At 43.1% G+C, this 16,838-nt stretch overlaps 1 protein-coding gene across 1 annotated transcript in view; it reads left to right on the top strand.

Moving 5' to 3' along the window:
- Positions 1-16,838, top strand: part of LOC143987597 (interferon-induced, double-stranded RNA-activated protein kinase-like) — a 365,105-nt gene that overhangs the window by 156,688 nt on the left and 191,579 nt on the right. Inside the window, 5 exon segments of the mRNA XM_077486451.1 lie at positions 4,629-4,761; positions 6,358-6,425; positions 13,451-13,505; positions 16,230-16,285; positions 16,384-16,446. Coding sequence (XP_077342577.1) covers positions 4,629-4,761; positions 6,358-6,425; positions 13,451-13,505; positions 16,230-16,285; positions 16,384-16,446 — 375 coding nt within the window.

The raw sequence follows: 16,838 nt of genomic DNA, 5'->3' as shown, positions 1-16,838 counted from the left end.
TTGTGGCCAAACAACAAAGAACTACTGATACCAAATACCACCTTGAAGAACCTTTTTTCACAGAACCAGTCTGTAGAGAAATTTAGAAAGCCAATATCCGTGCAAGAGCTTAAACCAAAGATAAAATATTTTCAGTTTTCAGCCACTGTCCTTGCTTTGTGTACGCGGTCAATATCCTGGAGACTGTTGCCCTAGAACAGGGGTATTGAATTAAAATACATAGATGTCCAGTCCGTAAATTATTTTTTCCAGTAGAGGTCCGATCTCCTATTTTGAGCTATTACACAGTCCCCCTTCATAACACCTCCCCCATTCCATTTACATCACAGTGCAATCTTCTATTGTACATCACAGCCCCCTTTACAATACAGTAAGGACATTGCTTCCCTTTTTACATCACAGCCTCTGTCGCATCATAGCTTCCCTTTACAATATTGGGCCCCCCACCTATGTTTCACAGTCCCCCCATCGCATCAGTCTCCTACCTTTAGATTGCAGTCCCCCATTGTTACATCACAGTCCCCATATTTACAGTATGGTTCCACTCCCTTCACATCATAGTCCCCCATCTTTATTTGGCAGCCCCCCCTTTTACATTGCAGGCCCTATTTAAAACGTAGGTGACCCTTTGCATTACAGCCCCCTTAACATAAAAGTCCCCACCTTTTATACAATACAGTGCCCCCTTCACATTATAGAACCACTTTTACATCAGACATCCTTTTACTTTGTCGCCTCCTTCAACTCAAAGCCCCCCCCCCTCCCCCGTTTACATTGCAGCACCTTTGTTCCATCTCAGTCCCCCTTTCCATAGCTTTACACTATTTACATAGCCCGCCTTAACAATACAGCCCCTTTAACCTTTATATCGGTGTGATCATCCCTCCCCCTCCCCTTCCAGTCCTACTATCTTTCATAGCAGGGGGTGGGAGCGGTCGGTCTGGATGAAGGGCGGAAGCTTCTTAACTTCTTTTAAATAGTTGCTAGGACATCCCCCTGTAAAAGCCCCCCCCCCACAAATCCATACCGATCGCTCCTCCCGCCCTCTGCCTTGCCATTAAGATAATGGCAGTGGCAAGCGGAGGAGAGAACACACAGGCAACTAATTGCCATGGTTGTCCAGACCAGACTTTTACTCAGTCCGGGTCTGGACCACGGTCCGCCATTTAGTGATGCCTGCCCTAGAAGAACAAAACAACTAGGCTATATTGTTAGACACTCCAGCTAAATAGGCACCAACAGTTTGTCCTCTTTGGGTCGGATAAGTCACCTATTTTACTAACCACTCATGCTAAGTGCTGATGAATGAATGTGTAACACACTCATACAACTTAGAGTATAGACAACAAAAATAAACTAAAGATAACGACTTTTTTTTCAGTGTATCCTACAGCTCTGTAAGACTGGTGTTCCCAATATTTGTTACCCCCCCCCCCCCCCCATATGTTTTCTGAGGACATTGCTTTCAGTTTTCAGTGCTATTTTTTTATAAATTAAAAAAAAAGGTTTCCTCTGCCTGATCGTTGTTTTAAGTTTTGTCTTTTTCCCATTAAACATTACAGTGCCTTGCGAAAGTCTACAATTTATGGCATATATATTTGAAAACTGACTGCCTCTACCCATTTCTTGAGGCCCTAAACAGCCAGGACAGAACAAATACAGTGCCTTGCGAAAGTATTCGGCCCCCTTGAACTTTTCAACCTTTTGCCACATTTCAGGCTTCAAACATAAAGATATAACATTTTAATTTTTTGTGAAGAATCACCAACAAGTGGTACACAATTGTGAAGTGGAATGAAATCTATTGGATAATTTAAACTTTTTTAGCAAATAAAAAACTGAAAAGTGGTGCGTGCAAAATTATTCGGCCCCTTTACTTTCAGTGCAGCAAACTCACTCTAGAAGTTCAGCGAGGATCTCTGAATGATCCAAAGTTGTCCTAAATGACTGATGGTGATGAATAGAATCCACCTGTGTGTAATCAAGTCTCTGTATAAATGCACCTGCTCTGTGATAGTCTCAGGGTTCTGTTGAAAGCGCAGAGAGAAGACCAAGGAACACACCAGGCAGGTCCGTAATACTGTTGTGGAGAAGTTTAAAGCCGGATTTGAAATGGAAGGACTATCAGACCACTGCAAATCTACCAAGACCTGGCCGTCCCTCTAAACTTTCAGCTCAGACAAGGAGAAGACTGATCAGAGATGCAGCCAAGAGGCCCATGATCACTCTGGATGAACTGCAGAGAACTACAGCTGAGGTGGGAGAGTCTGTTCATAGGACAACAATCAGTCATACACTGCACAAATCTGGCCTTTATGGAAGAGTGGCAAGAAGAAAGCCATTTCTCAAAGATATCCATAAAAAGTCTTGTCTAAAGTTTGCCACAAGCCACCTGGGAGACACACCAAACATGTGGAAGAAGGTGCTCTGGTCAGATGAAACCAAAATCAAACTTTTTGCCCACAATGCAAAACGATATGTTTGGCGTGAAAGCAACACAGCTCATCACCCTCAACACACCATCCCCACTGTCAAACATGGTGGTGGCAGCATCATGGTTTGGGCCTGCTTTTCTTCAGCAGGGACAGGGAAGATGGTTAAAATTGAGGGAAAGATGGATGAAGCCAAATACAGGACCATTCTGGATGAAAACCTGTTGGAGTCTGCAAAAGACCTGAAACTGGGACGGAGATTTATCTTCCAACAAGACAATGATCCCAAACATACAGCAAAATCTACAAAGGAAAGGCTCACAAATAAACGTATCCAGGTGTCAGAATGGCCAAGTCAAAGTCCAGACCTGAATCCAATCGAGAATCTGTGGAAAGAGTTGAAAACTGCTGTTCACAAATGCTCTCCATCCAACCTCACTGAGCTCGAGCTGTTTTGCAAGGAAGAATGGGCAAGAATTTCAGTCTCTCGATATGCAAAACTGATAGAGACATACCCCAAGTGAATTGCAGCTGTAATCTCAGCAAAAGGTGGCTCTACAAAGTATTAACGCAAGGGGGCCGAATAATTTTGCACGCCCCACTTTTCATTTTTTTTATTAGTTAAAAAAGTTTCAAAAATCCAATAGATTTCGTTCCACTTCACAATTGTGTCCCACTTGTTGTTGATTCTTCACAAAAAATAAAAATTTTATATCTTTGTTTGAAGCCTGAAATGTGGCAAAAGGTTGAAAAGTTCAAGGGGGCCGAATACTTTCGCAAGGCACTGTATTTGTTCTGTCCTGGCTGTTTAGGGCCTCAAGAAATGGGTAGAGGCAGTCAGTTTTCAAATATATATGCCATAGATTGTAGACTCTCTAACTTTCACACAGACAAAATAATCTATATTGATTTTGGACCTTTTTGCCAAAGAAATGTAGCGGACTAGGTTTTGTCCTAAATGAATGAAGAAAAATTTATTTACAGCATTTTTATAATGGAAACTAAGAAATTTTGCGGGGTTCCAAAATTTTCTGTGTTTTTTTGTTTGTATAGTAAAGAACAAAAATGCAGTTGTGAGTAAATGCTACTAAAAAAGCTCTGCCGGGCTCAAAATAATTTTGGAAATTTGGGTAGTGTTGCAGGACTGAGTAATTGTCATTCAAAGCCTGACGGTGCTGAAATCTGAAAATTGGCTTGTGCCGGAAGGGGTGAAAGTGTCCAGTATTGAGGTGGTTAAAGCTCATCTTCGCAACGACTGCCTCCCGTCTCTTTAAGAGCCGTGAGGCAGGCATTTGGATCATGTGACCGCTGTGATTGGCTGTCACATGATCAGAAGGCTTCCAATCGCAAGTATGCATTGGGAGCTTACCGATGCACGCCAGCTACTGTGCTGAGAATGTGCAGGGAGCACACTCTTAGCCTGGTAAGTAGTTTTAACAAGACTGCATATATGCACGCGCTTGGCGTTAAGGCCCACCCACTAAGCAGCTGCATGTATGTGTATGGCTGGCATCAAGGGGTGAAAGGCTATATTTGGACCATTTTATTTATTTTTTATTTTTTTACATTTTTCTTCCACACCTCTGCCTCAGCCTGTCAGAGGAAGCTTTCTATTCATTGAATAAAAAGCTTCCTGTGAATGGCTAGGTGCTGCTCAGCCCAATTAGATTTTTTTTTGGGGGGGGGGGTTATTTCCAATACTGCTGCAGGAACACAGCTCTGCATACTGTGAGTGCACTGTATAAACTGTATGTAACTTCAGCTACATAGTGGGCACATCTAGTAATGAAGATGATCAGCATTACATTTTAAAGTATACGTTGTCTTTGGGTCTTTATGATAGGTCTTTAGAGTAATATTGACTTGAAGCATGGAACTGTTAACCGGGTTTATAGTGGAATTTTTCAGCCAATTTACAAATCAAAGGCATAGTGAATGTTTGTAATTAAGGTGAGGGTGACACTGTGTTGTTTGAATACCTAATCTTTGTTAGGAAATTGAAAAACAGGCTTGCATGATATGTTGATTTACCCATTCTTTTTTTTTTTTTTGCACTGCATGCAAAATTAGCAGTCTCTACTTCTTTAGCAAGTCAACCTTTTAGTGTCTGATATGCCAAAGTGCTGTTCTCAGAGAAGTGAGAGATATGGACTATGCTATACACGAATAAAAATAAACTTCCACAATTTTTTAAAGGTTCTTCTGCAGTGCTGTTATTGATGAGCGAACGTTTCCTGAAGCTAAAGGGAAAAACAAGAAAGAAGCAAAACAGAATGCTGCACGTTTGGCCTTGAAGGTCCTTAAGATGAAGGAACCTACCAATGTTCAGGTATATTTGGCATCAGATTGACATTTTATTGGTTGAAGCATTTGTCGTTGGCCAGGGTTTTTAGACCGCTATGGCTAAGTTCTTGTGTCCTCACAGTAAATGTAAAGCTCTTGTACATCGGTGTTAGATAAAATGTCAAATTCAATCAAAAGCATAATTTTGGGGCCAAAAAGTTTTTTATTTAGTTAATCTGAAACCTATTTATAGACCTACAGATCAGCCATAACTTTATGACCACTGATAGAAAACATGTGGTCCTTGCAGTTGATGTGAAAGCTGAAAAAATGGGCATTGCAGTTTGTTGTGTATGGGGCTGTGTAGCAACAGACTGGCCAGGGTGCCCATCCTGACCAATGTCCACTGCCAAAAGTTCCTACAATGGGAACATGAGCATCAGAAGTCGACCATGGAGCAATGGAAGGGGTTGGGCTAGTCCAATAAATCACATTTTCTTTTACGTTGTGTGAAGTGCATATGTGTCGCTTTTCCTGGGGAAGAGATTACACCAGGATTCAGTATGGAAAGAATTGAAGCCGGGGAGGCAGTGTGATGCTTTGGGCAATTTTCTACTGGAAAACCTTGGGTCTTGCCTTTTATATGGCTGTTAATTTCACACGTACTACCTACCTAAACCTTGTTGTTGACCAAGTACACTCTTCATGGAAACTGTATTCCCTGATGGCAATGGCCTCTTTCAGCAGTATAGTGTTCCCTGCCATCCTGCACAAATGGTTTAAGAATGATTTCAGTAACACAACATCAAGTTTAAGTTTTTGACTTGGCCTCCAGGGTCTCCAGATCTCAATCCCATTGAGTATCTGTGTGATGTGGTTGAAAAACAAGTCCAATTCACGGAGGCCCCACCTCACAACTTTGCAGGACATAAAGGAACTGTTACTGATGGCCTGGTGCCAGATGCCACCACATACCTTCAAAAGTCTAATGGTGACCATGCTTTGACGGGTCAGGGCTGTTTTGTTTTCTATAAATCTGTTTATTTAGTGTTAAACAGACAAAACAACACAAACAATATCAAATCAAAGTGGAGTAAGCTCGTGCAGGGGCAGCAGCAGAAGGAAGGCATGCAGTCCAAACATAACCACACGCAGGGTTAAGCCTGAGAAACAGAGAATGGCGTGGGATCATCAAACCTGGATTTATAGTTATACAGCTATACGGGATATAGTATATCATTAGAAAGGAGAGGTGGCATCCCCACTTCTAATACACACACATGTCATAAAGGCTAGGTAGTTTACTTCATTAGAGATTCATTTCAGATGCTGTAGAGGGATCAGCCAACCATTTGGACCAGACCCTATCCGACTTCTTAGGGTAACCTCTATTAGTATAAGTCTCTTTATAGAGATGCAAGTTTATTGTTCACCAGCTGTTTTCAAAAAGGAAACGAGGGAGGGGAGGATCAAGACTGTTTTGGCAGCAAAAGGGGAACTTACTCAATATTAGGTGGATGGTTGTAAAGTCAATGGCTGATCAGTGTATAATGAACCTGACACAAAAGTTTGGTATCAGCATAATATTATTAGATCTTACATTGTATGTATGTATGTAATATGTGACTTTTGACCAACATAGTTACAACAGATCCCAGGGCTAGATGATGCGGATCTGATGCAAGCAGCAAGTACTTCTGAATCCGAAAGGTAATTTCACATTCTAAATTTATTTATTTTAAAACGCAGTAGACTGCCAAGCTGCTTGTTCATTTGTTCTGTGCAAATGGGGCAAAATCAAATGTTCTACTTCCTCAACAGGTCTAATGTTCATAAAAAATACAGTAGTTTGGGAAAATACTGTATTATGGCCACTAGATGGTGGTGAGCCTTACTGCCCACAAGGCAGTATTTTCCCAAACTGTTCTCTTTTTGTATATATGAATAACATTCAGCCTATAAACAAAATAGGGGGATATTTGATTATGACTCATTTGCACAAAACAAATGTACCACCAGTTTCACTGGGCGAATAGCTATGCACCATGTTTAATAAATATACACCAATATGTGTTAGTCCTAATCAGCGAATGCTTTTAAAGTAAAAGTTAATTTGCGGATTTCGGATATAAGAAAAAACACAGGACCGCTGCACCATGCTGCATGGATTGTGAAACCGTAGCACCCATGGAGGTAAGTGCAGTATCGGTTGAGTAGGGTGTGGAGGGTTAGTTCACTTTGTTAATTTTGTCACTTTAAGCAATGCCATATAGGTGCAGGAGCTAGAGTGGTTAAAGTGGGAGTCCGCCGGGACTCCGCGTTTTTTTTTTTTTTTTTTTTTTAAAGCCAGCAGCTACAAATACTGCAGCTGCTGACTTTTAAATAGTGACACTTACATGTCCAGCGCGCCCGCGATGTCGGAAGCCGATCTCTCGATCGTCTCTCGGGTGCTGCCGCCGCCATCTTGGGTATGGGAATCAGGAAGTGGAGCCTTTCAGCTTCATTTCCCGGTTCCCTATTGCGCATGCGCGAGTCGCGCTGCGCAATAAGGATGGACCCGCTGCCTCTGGGATCTGTGTGTTTCCCAGCAGGCAGCAGGGGACTTTTGGAAAGGGGCGTAATCTACGCCCCTTTCCGCAGAGAGCTATTCCGGAAGTGGGTGCAGATACCTGTACTGTACAGGTACCTGCACCCCCCTCCCCCCTGAAAGGTGCCAATTGTGGCGCCGGAGGGGGGGAGGGTTCCGATGAGTGGAAGGTCCTCTTTAGGGTGGACCTCCGCTTTAAGATCCCGTTTTAGTTTTACTGAGAATTAAAGCAGGCCTTGTTTGTAGTGAAAAGACTTCTTTCAGTGGATAAACTGATGGTGCAGGAAAAATGCAAATGCAATATGTCATACTTGTATTTGATTTTTAACCACTTCCTGTCTGCCCTATAGGCGAATGACGGCTACACCACGGGCTTACTTTGTCAGGAGGCTGTCATATGATGTCCTCCCATGATCGCGCTTCTGTGATCGATGAGTCCTTCGGACTCAACTGATCACAGATCGAGGTAAAGGGCCAATCGCAGCGGCTCCTTACCACATGATCAGCAGTGTTCAATACAGCTGATCACAATATAAACACAAGCCGGTTATCAGCTGTCAGTGTGAGGAGTGGAAAAGAGAGCCGATAACCGGCTTGTGTTAAAGGGACCTCTACACCGATAATCAGGCCATCAGTGTTGCCTCATCAGTGCTTATCAGTGCACTGTATAACAAACTGTAAAACATAAAATACAAATTACTATTTTTTTTTTTTTAACTCTGTCTTTTTTCGTTTGTTTAGTAAAAAATAAAAATCCCAGTGGCAATTAAATACCACCAAAAGAAAGCTCTATTTTTGTGAAAAAAATTTATAAAAATTTCATATGGTACAATGTTGCATGACCACTCAATTGTCATTCTAAATGCGACAGCACTGAAATCTGAAAATTGGCCTGGGCAGGAAGGGGGTGAGAGTGGCCAATAGGCAAGTGGTTAAATAGGCAGATTCCACAGTGATTTAACTTGGTGAACAAGGTGAGGCTAAACTGTAACTATCACATAAAGGCCTCATGCACATTTGACTTAAAAGCACCACTTTCCCAAGTCATCTTCCAGGACGGCCACAAGAGAGGCTCCTCCCACCTAGCACAGGAAACACATGATCCACATTATTTAAGGCATGCACCATAGTATACCATCAATCTTGTGTTTCTTCTAGCAAGGCAGGAGCACACATCATGCTGTGATTTATTTTTCCTGCAGGCCTTCCTGCTAGGTGGCAGGGGCCTCCCAGCTGTGAAACCCTTTGAACAGGGACAGTGACCCTGGGGGTGTTACCTTTTGTCGCTGCCTAAAAAGAATGTTTTTGGTACAAGGGACCTCCCTTCCCTGTTTTGAAACTGGGTCCAGTACCATACCCTAGTCCGGGTGTGTTTGCTGGCAGAGGAGGATTTGTAGGATTTGCACTCACTGGAGTGCTCCCAGGGGTGGATATGAGCTGCTCTGTCCTGCTCCATGAGGCCGGTTGCCTATGTTGGATGCTGCTGTCCATGTGGACCTTCTCCCTGCTGTTTGCCCCAGGCACAGAGGGGAGGCCCTGATGAGTGACCTGCATGGCATAAGTGATGATGGGGGTTACCGGAAGTCGTTGAGCCATATTGTGTGTGGCACGTGCAGACAGAAGGTGGCTGAAGCTATGGATCGTCTTAGGCCCACATCTAACCCCATACTGGCACCAGGTCCACAGCGCCAGGCCACGAGCCTCTCTGCAGGACTTAAGGGCATGGAGGAGGCAGCGCCGGGTGTCATCTTTTTACTACCTTGCTGTGCACCATGGAGGGGGCTGCTGGTGGCAATGCAGTTCTTGAGACTCCCTGGGACTCCTGCTCCAAGTTAAAAAAAAAAAAGAACCAGAATCAGAGCAAGGAGAATGTAGTACATTTTCATTCTGGTTTCTCTCTGAATACAGAGGTATTACTGGATGCCATTTATTAATTTTTTTGGGAAAATTCTTTTTATTCACAATTTTTTTTAAAACTGCAAAAAACAACAACAGAAGCCCACATAGCCCCCTCCTTCCTCCCCATTGTGCAATGTCCCAAGTATAACAGGCAGTTAAACGCAATCATATCCCCTCTAGCCTACTCAAATCATTTTTACAGTACATGCTCAGGAAAAGCTAAAACAATGACCACAATTGCCTAGTAGCTATATGGCCTGTCTCGTCTTTTCAATTAGTGCATGTTTCCTTTCATGTAACATTTAGCCCATCACTTATGCAGTAACTCAAACAGTATCATCCGAAGAGAGCCAGCACTGCCATACCTTGTCAAATTTTTTGGGGAACCCCCTACTTAAGTACGTGGCTTTGTATAAGGGTAATACTTCACTATGCCTTTCCAGAAGGCCAAGGATGAGTGAGATCATAGTTCTTTGTGCCCTAAGTGGTGCTACCTGCTCCACTAGGCCCAACATACATACTGATCTTGTCATGGGGACAGGTAGCGTGATCAGCCCCTGGAGGGTTTTTGTAACCCCTGTCCAAAATACCCGTATGGATGGACACTGCCAGAATATAAGATCGAAATCAGCCTCTGCTGCGTTACAACGCCAGCAGGTGGCGCTATCCAAGCCATAAATGCTGGCTAGTCTCGCTGGGATATAATATACCCTGGGAAGTATGTTGCATTGGATGTACATGTCACTGGACAATACTAGGACCTGAAAACGATGGTCCCACATGTTGTCCCCTTGGAAATTGGGGGCTAATGAGCTCCATTTCTCTCTACATTTACTGAGTGCCGGAGGCCTTTTGGCAAATAGCTCTTTATGTGTTTTTGACAGTGTCTTCCGCACAGATTCATCACAGAGCAACTGCTCTAAAGGTGAGTATTGCAGTACCACTGCACCTTTACCAAATTTTGCAGCAAACGCGTGCCTCAACTGCAGATAGCGGAAGAAGTACCAGTTTGGGAGATCATGCTTATCTTTCAATTGGTCAAAGGAAAGCAGCTTGACCAGGTTGTGCATGTATGTGGGTGGCATGTCTGGCAAGTTCAGCAATTGTTTAAATAATGTCTCAGCAAGATGGCGGGTCTCTGGCCCTCTGCACCTTCTGGGAGGCCTATGACAAGGACATTGTTGCGCCTTTGTCTTTTTTCGGCATCATCCACTTTGTGTACTAGAGAACTCACCAGCGATTGTAGCTCTGCTATTTGTGCAGTGTGTGGGCCCTGTTGATCCTCCACCATGCCAATCCAATCCTCCGCTTCGTTGATTCTCCCTCTCATGGCGAATCAGGGTACATTCGGACGCCAGGTGATCTATGGGGACCATCATTATAGATTTGACCCCCTATATAGCAGCCAGAATAGGCTTTGTAATAGCCTTTAATGCTGTTTCCAGGGCAGCAGAGGGGAGATCAGCTTCCTGCACTTCTGAGAGAGCCAACATAGCTACAGGGGATCCAGCCACAGAGGTTCCGGGCTTTGCACAGCTCCCAGCCTGCTCCGTATGGCGATAGCGGAGGTGTAGGTGGAGGCTGTCATGGCGCCTGTTGAGCTTGTGCCCCTCCCCTTCCCCGAGCACTGTGGCTTTGGGTCCTTGTCAAACTTACCCCGGCCCTTGGCAGACATAATTACCATCTCAGTGGGGTCCTGGGTGTCCACGGGAGCTGCCGTATAATTTTCGGGCTAAACAGTGCGGGTATGCAGAATTACTAGCTCGGATCCTCAAGGAGCTTCGGAGACACGCGTCCGCCCTGCTTCACATCCCGGCCACTCCCCCCTGGATGTCATTTTTGATACTTTGAGCTTAGGCATGTAAGAGAATAAGGAACTCTACTACCAAATATATATGCAGGTCTGCAAACAAAATAAGCCAAGACCTTTCCAATCCATGACACCAAGACATGATTCTCATGGAATAGAAAGAACTGGAAAAGGATATTTTTCCCAAAAAATTTAAACATGATTTTTTTTTTTTTTTTTTTAAGGCGGACACCGGTCTATGGTACAAATACCCTAAGCTAGACGCATCTTTAGCTAAAGCGTCCAAAAAACATTGGAATTCTCTTTTGACGATTCTGCTGTTTTGAAGGACCCAATGGAATGGGAAAGTGGAGGGCTACTTTAAATATGCATGGGGGGCTTGCTCCATAAACTTCAAGTCAGCACTGGCCACTACTTGTGTTGCAAGGACCTTAGACCTCTGGTTGAAACAGTTGCGCTTACTGATGGAAAGTGACATCCCGAGCGAGGAAATTCTGGACGCCGTCCCCAGTCTTAACAAAGCGGTAGCTTACATTATGGATGCTTCAACGGAATCAGACACATTTACAGCTAAATCAATGGTGCTTATAATGGAAGCCACGAGAGAAATTTGCTCAAATCGTGGAATTGCTTCAAAGTTGGGATTACGCGCTCTTCCTTTTTTCAGGGGATCTCTTGTTCAGTAAAGAACTGGTGTTGGTCTGAGAGAGGACTGTGGTCAAGAAAAAAGGTTAGCCCATTACAAGAAAACAAACAAAAAATAATAATTTTTTGCCCCTTCAAACAGGAACAAAACAAAAAATTGGCAACACAACTGTGGGAGTGGCAGAAAAAAAAATTATTTTCAAGCAGCCGAATCCAAGGATAAACCCCAGTGACTCTTTGCATGGTAGGAGGGAGACTGGGGGCCTTCCTTACACCATGGAATTCAATCACAAGCAACAAATCCTCAGGTACAGGATAGAATTCAGCAACCTACCCCCAAATAGATTTTGCCTGAAAATTCTTCCAAGAGACAAAACAAAATCTGCAGTTATGACATCTCTATTACAAGACATGCTGCACCAAAAGGTGATAAGCTTGATTCCGCTATTTCAAGCGGAAGGCGGCTTCTTCTCCCACATGTTTTTGAGGAGAAAACCCTCAGGAAAATTCAAATGAATTCTGAACTTGAAAAAAGTCAATGCATTCATGAAGTACAAGAATTTCAAGATGGAATCTATCTACACTGCAAGGAAACTTCTATCTCCCAAGGCTTTCATGCTCTCCCTCGACCTGTATTATCTTTACAGACAAAATAGTCCTAACCTTGGATCCTGCTTTCCTCCCTAAAGTAGTTTCGGGCTTCCACCGTTTGAAAGAAATTATCATTCCGTCTTTTTGTAATGAGCCCATACAAAATAAAGTAGAATTCAATAAAGTTGATGTCAGAAGGTGACTAATTAACTACATGGAATGTATGAAGGATTAGCTATCTTCCTCTAGTCTTTTTGTGCTGTTTTCTGGGCCTAACAAAGGAAAAAATGCTTAAAAAAAACACTATTGCTTGGTGGATAAAGCTGGCGATCTCTGAAGCTTATTGTGCATCTTCTATATCGCCTCCTAATTTAAAAGCTCACTCCCCAAGAGTGATGATGACCTTATGGGCTGGAGCTTCCCCTACCCAGATCTGCAAGGCTGCCACCTGGTCCAGCTACCAAACCTTCGCTAAGCATTACCGCTTGGATCGGCTGCCTAGCAGGGATCAGTCCTTCGGGAGAAAGGTGCTATAGGCCGTAGGGCCCCCCCCAAATCAGGTAGCTCCTTTTATGGACCTCTCTAGAGGCCGTCCTGGAAGATGACTTGGGAAAACAGTTTTATTACCTGTTAACTCACTTTCCAGGAATCTTCCAGGATGGCCCCTATTCCCACCCTGAAGTTTATGTATTATTGAGTGTACATGTTATGGGTATTACTGTTACATTGTTATATATTGTCACCTTGCCTTTGGTCATCTGTTATAACTGAGGGTATACTGTGGTGCATGCCTTTAAATCATGTGGATCGGGTGTTTCCTGTGCTAGGTGGGAGGAACCTCTCTCGCGGTCGTCCTGGAAGGTTCCTGGAAAGCAAGTTAACAGGTAACTCTGTTTTTACAGGCATCTGGCATTTTTCTTTTCAGCCTGTAAGAGCACCTCCTATGATTGCCTATGTATCCATGCACAGGTAGGTGTGTTACACGAGTATTAGAAGAGGAATGTTTACAGACTGAAAGAAGAAAAAAAAATTTTATTCTGGCCAATGGAATCCATTAACTTTAAAGCATTTAATGCGCCTAAACATGTGTGCAATAGGTGGCTTTGGGCACTCCTTTAACAGACATGCCAGGTTTTCTTATGTATTAGGAAATATGCAACTTTCTAACTAGTAACGGTGGTATGCCGCCTTATTCTTTTGTAGTGCCAACAAAATGTCTTCAAGCCTAAAGATGTCAGAAAATATACCTTCAAAGCCAGTAAGTAGCGACTCTCTGGTATTTTAAAACTTAAATGCATAGTGTGTGTATATGTGCAGCTCTTAATTAATAGTAATTTAGTTCAAATAAAATACACTATATTACCAAACGTATTGGGATGCCTGCCTTTACATGCACTTAAGTTTTAATGGCACCCCAGTCTTTGAAGGTATTGATTTGGCCCACACTTTGCAACTATAACAACTTCAACTCTTCTGGGAAAGCTGTCCATAAGGTTTAGGAGTGTGCCTATGTAAATGTTTGACCATTCTTCCAGAAGCGCATTTGTCAGATCAGGCACTGATATTGGATGTGAAGGCCTGCCTCTTGGTCTCCACTGTAATTCATTCCAAAGGTGTTCTATTGGGTTGAGGTCAGGACTCTGTGGAGGCCAGTTAAGTTCCTCCACCCTAAAATCGCTCATCCGTGTCTTTATAGACCATGCTTTGTCCATTGCTGCGTATTCATATTGGAACAGGAAGGGGTCATCCCCAAACTGTTCCCACAAAATTGTCCAAAATGTCTTGGTACGCTGATGCCTTAAGAGATCTCTTCACTGGAACTAAGGGCCAATTTCAACCCCTGAAAAAAGTTGGGGGTGGAGGAACTTGATTGGCCTGTATAGAGTCCTGACCTCGACCCGATGGGACACCTTTGGGATGATTTAGAGTGGAGGCTGTGAGCCAGGCCTTCTTGTCCACATTAGTGCCTGACCTCACAAATGCTCTTCTGAAAGAATGGTCAAACCTTCCCATAGACACACTCCTAAGCCTTGTGGACAGCCTTCCCAGAAGAGTTGAAGCTGTTATAACTGTAGGAAAGGGGGGGGGGGGGCACGCAACTCCTATATTGAACCCTATGGACTAAGACTGGGATGCCATTAAAGTTCATGTGCCTGTAAAGGCAGGCATTCCAATAGTTTTGGTAATGTAGTATATATACAAGTGACAACAGGTTCTGGCAGAAGCCCTTTGTCAGGCCAGTAACAGATATGACAATGAAAGTTGCAACATTTATTCCAATCAAAAATGACATTAGCTTTTATTCACAAAATGTTAAATGATCACAAGTTAGCAACTGGTATATACTAACAGGGTTGGTAGAAGGGGTGGGCAGGAGGGGACGGCTGCCCTGGGAACTGTTGTATCATGTGAGGTGGAGGGGTACCTCAAGGAGAGAGCAGCAGTGCGTAAGAATTGTTTTCAGGAGAGGAGGTTTGGAGAGTTGTGCTAGGAGTGGTGATTTGGGGGATTTGTGTTGGGAAGAGGGATGGGAGAAGAGGATTTGTGTTAGGAAGGAGAATTTGTGCTAGGTTGGTGGAGTGGAATTTGTGCTGGGAGGGGGGTATCTGGAGTTGGAAGGAGAGGATTTGTGCTTGAAGGGTAATTTTGAGGGGTAGAGGATTTGTGCTAGCATACTGGCAGAGAGAGGATGTAAGGTGAGGGGGGCCAAATATTTGTGCTTTCACCAGGGGTGGATTTGTATTGGTAGGAATGGACATTTCTGCTTAGAGGGCAAGCATGCAGTCTGGTCCTCAATTGTGTGTTTTTTTTGTTTGTTTTTTGGGGGAAGGGGGGGTTGCTGACACATAATGCTCATACATCTTGGGGGGCAGGGCAATTTGGCATATTCACCCTGAGCTCTAGATGACCTTGTCCCGGCCCTGTATACTAAACTTGGCTATACAGTGGAGATGCTAATGACAACTGCAAGTCTACACATCAGAGAAAAGTGTCTTTTGTATCCAAAGAATTCAGATGAAAAAGATTTCTAAATGAAGAAACATTAAAAGGAAAAAATGGCACGCATGAGTCTATTATTAATACATTCTTTGGACAAATGTCTCAAGCATCCAGGCTGCACACATCCTATTGACTGTAAGTTTTGTCTCTTGTGCTGATTTTGGTGTTTTGTTTTAGTTTTTTTTGTTTGTTTTTTTGTTTTTTTGCCTGCACTTAAGCTGGGTACATGCTATACAATTTTATTTAGATTTTTTTTATTTCAGATTTACCAAAATCACGTAATATGAGGTCAAACCTAAACACTTTACATTTGTATGCAATTAGGCAGGTCCTTGCACTACATAGTTGAAGGTAAAATCTAAAGGAAATCTAACAACACAAGTTGTATAGTGTGTACTCAGCTTTAGACTTTAGGGTGGGGGGAGATTTACTAAAGCTGGAGCGTGCAAAATTTGGTGCAGCTCTGCATATAAACCAGTCGGCACAGCTGCACCAGATTCTGAGTGCTCCAGTTTTAGTAAGTATCCCCCTAAGTGCCGGTTCAAACAGGGGTGGCTTAAAAATCGTCAGACTCTGAAGCCGTCCCCGTACAGCGTGACTTCAGTACAGCTTGCAAAACTACTTCGGTATAGAAATCAATGCAAGCCGCTCTGACGTTGCCCCCAAAGTAGTACAGGAACCTTTTTCTAAGTCGGAGCAACTTGAGACGCTCCTATTAGAACAGTTCGATTGCAATGCATGGAGTGCAACTTGTCAGGCACCTAAGTCACCTGACAGGTTGCCTCTGTGTGAACCGACACAAAGTGTTTTCTCTTATGAATGTTGCTCAGGGGCTATACCCTATATTAAGGAAGCATATGGGGTGACTGGCTAATAGAAGATGTATTTTTGATTTTATAAAGTAAAGATTTTGAGCTGTTTTTAATATTTCGCCATTCATGAAACAATGACTTTTCTAAAATTCGGTTTCAATTTCACTTAGATAACAGCTCAGCCTTCATGCACTGCATCCCCAATTCACTCAAGCAAACCTCACAGGTAAATTTAGTTATGCTCCTTTTTATGCAAATGTGTGTTTAATAAAAGTTACATTTTTGAAATGTTTACTACTGTGCGACTTTCTTTTCCTTTTTAAGGAGAATAGCAGCCAACTTCTCAAATCAAGAACAAGTAAATGATAAAGCCACTAAAGACAAATTGTAAGTCTGTATCTTCTTGGTTGTGACCTACACTTGTGACAAAAATGTAAAAACTTAGACTAAAGATTTTTTTTTTCATCACATTAAAGCTTGATGGATTTGTCTTTCTCTACCTATGTAAGGCTTAATTCTCATGGGCTGCAAAGAGGTTGCAAAAACAGGCAGTTGCATTTTTACTGCCCACCTACAAAATAACATGATGATCGCCCAGGTCCATTCACACTGCCACGGCTGTGATGCTTTGTGGCGCGCCAATTAAACTCATGTCAAATATGGCATGTGGTGTCACTTGCCAAACACACCCATACTGTACATATTGTGTGTTCACATAAATCCCTGCCCTCAAGGAACTTACAAGCTAAGGTCCCTATCTCACATTCATACTTACACAC

This window comes from Lithobates pipiens, unplaced genomic scaffold, assembly GCF_037356315.1.
Source record: "Lithobates pipiens isolate NorthernLeopardFrog02 unplaced genomic scaffold, aLitPip1_a1.2 Scaffold_18, whole genome shotgun sequence".
Classification (NCBI taxonomy): Eukaryota; Metazoa; Chordata; class Amphibia; order Anura; family Ranidae; genus Lithobates; species Lithobates pipiens.
This window is presented reverse-complemented; position numbering and strand designations above follow the sequence as displayed.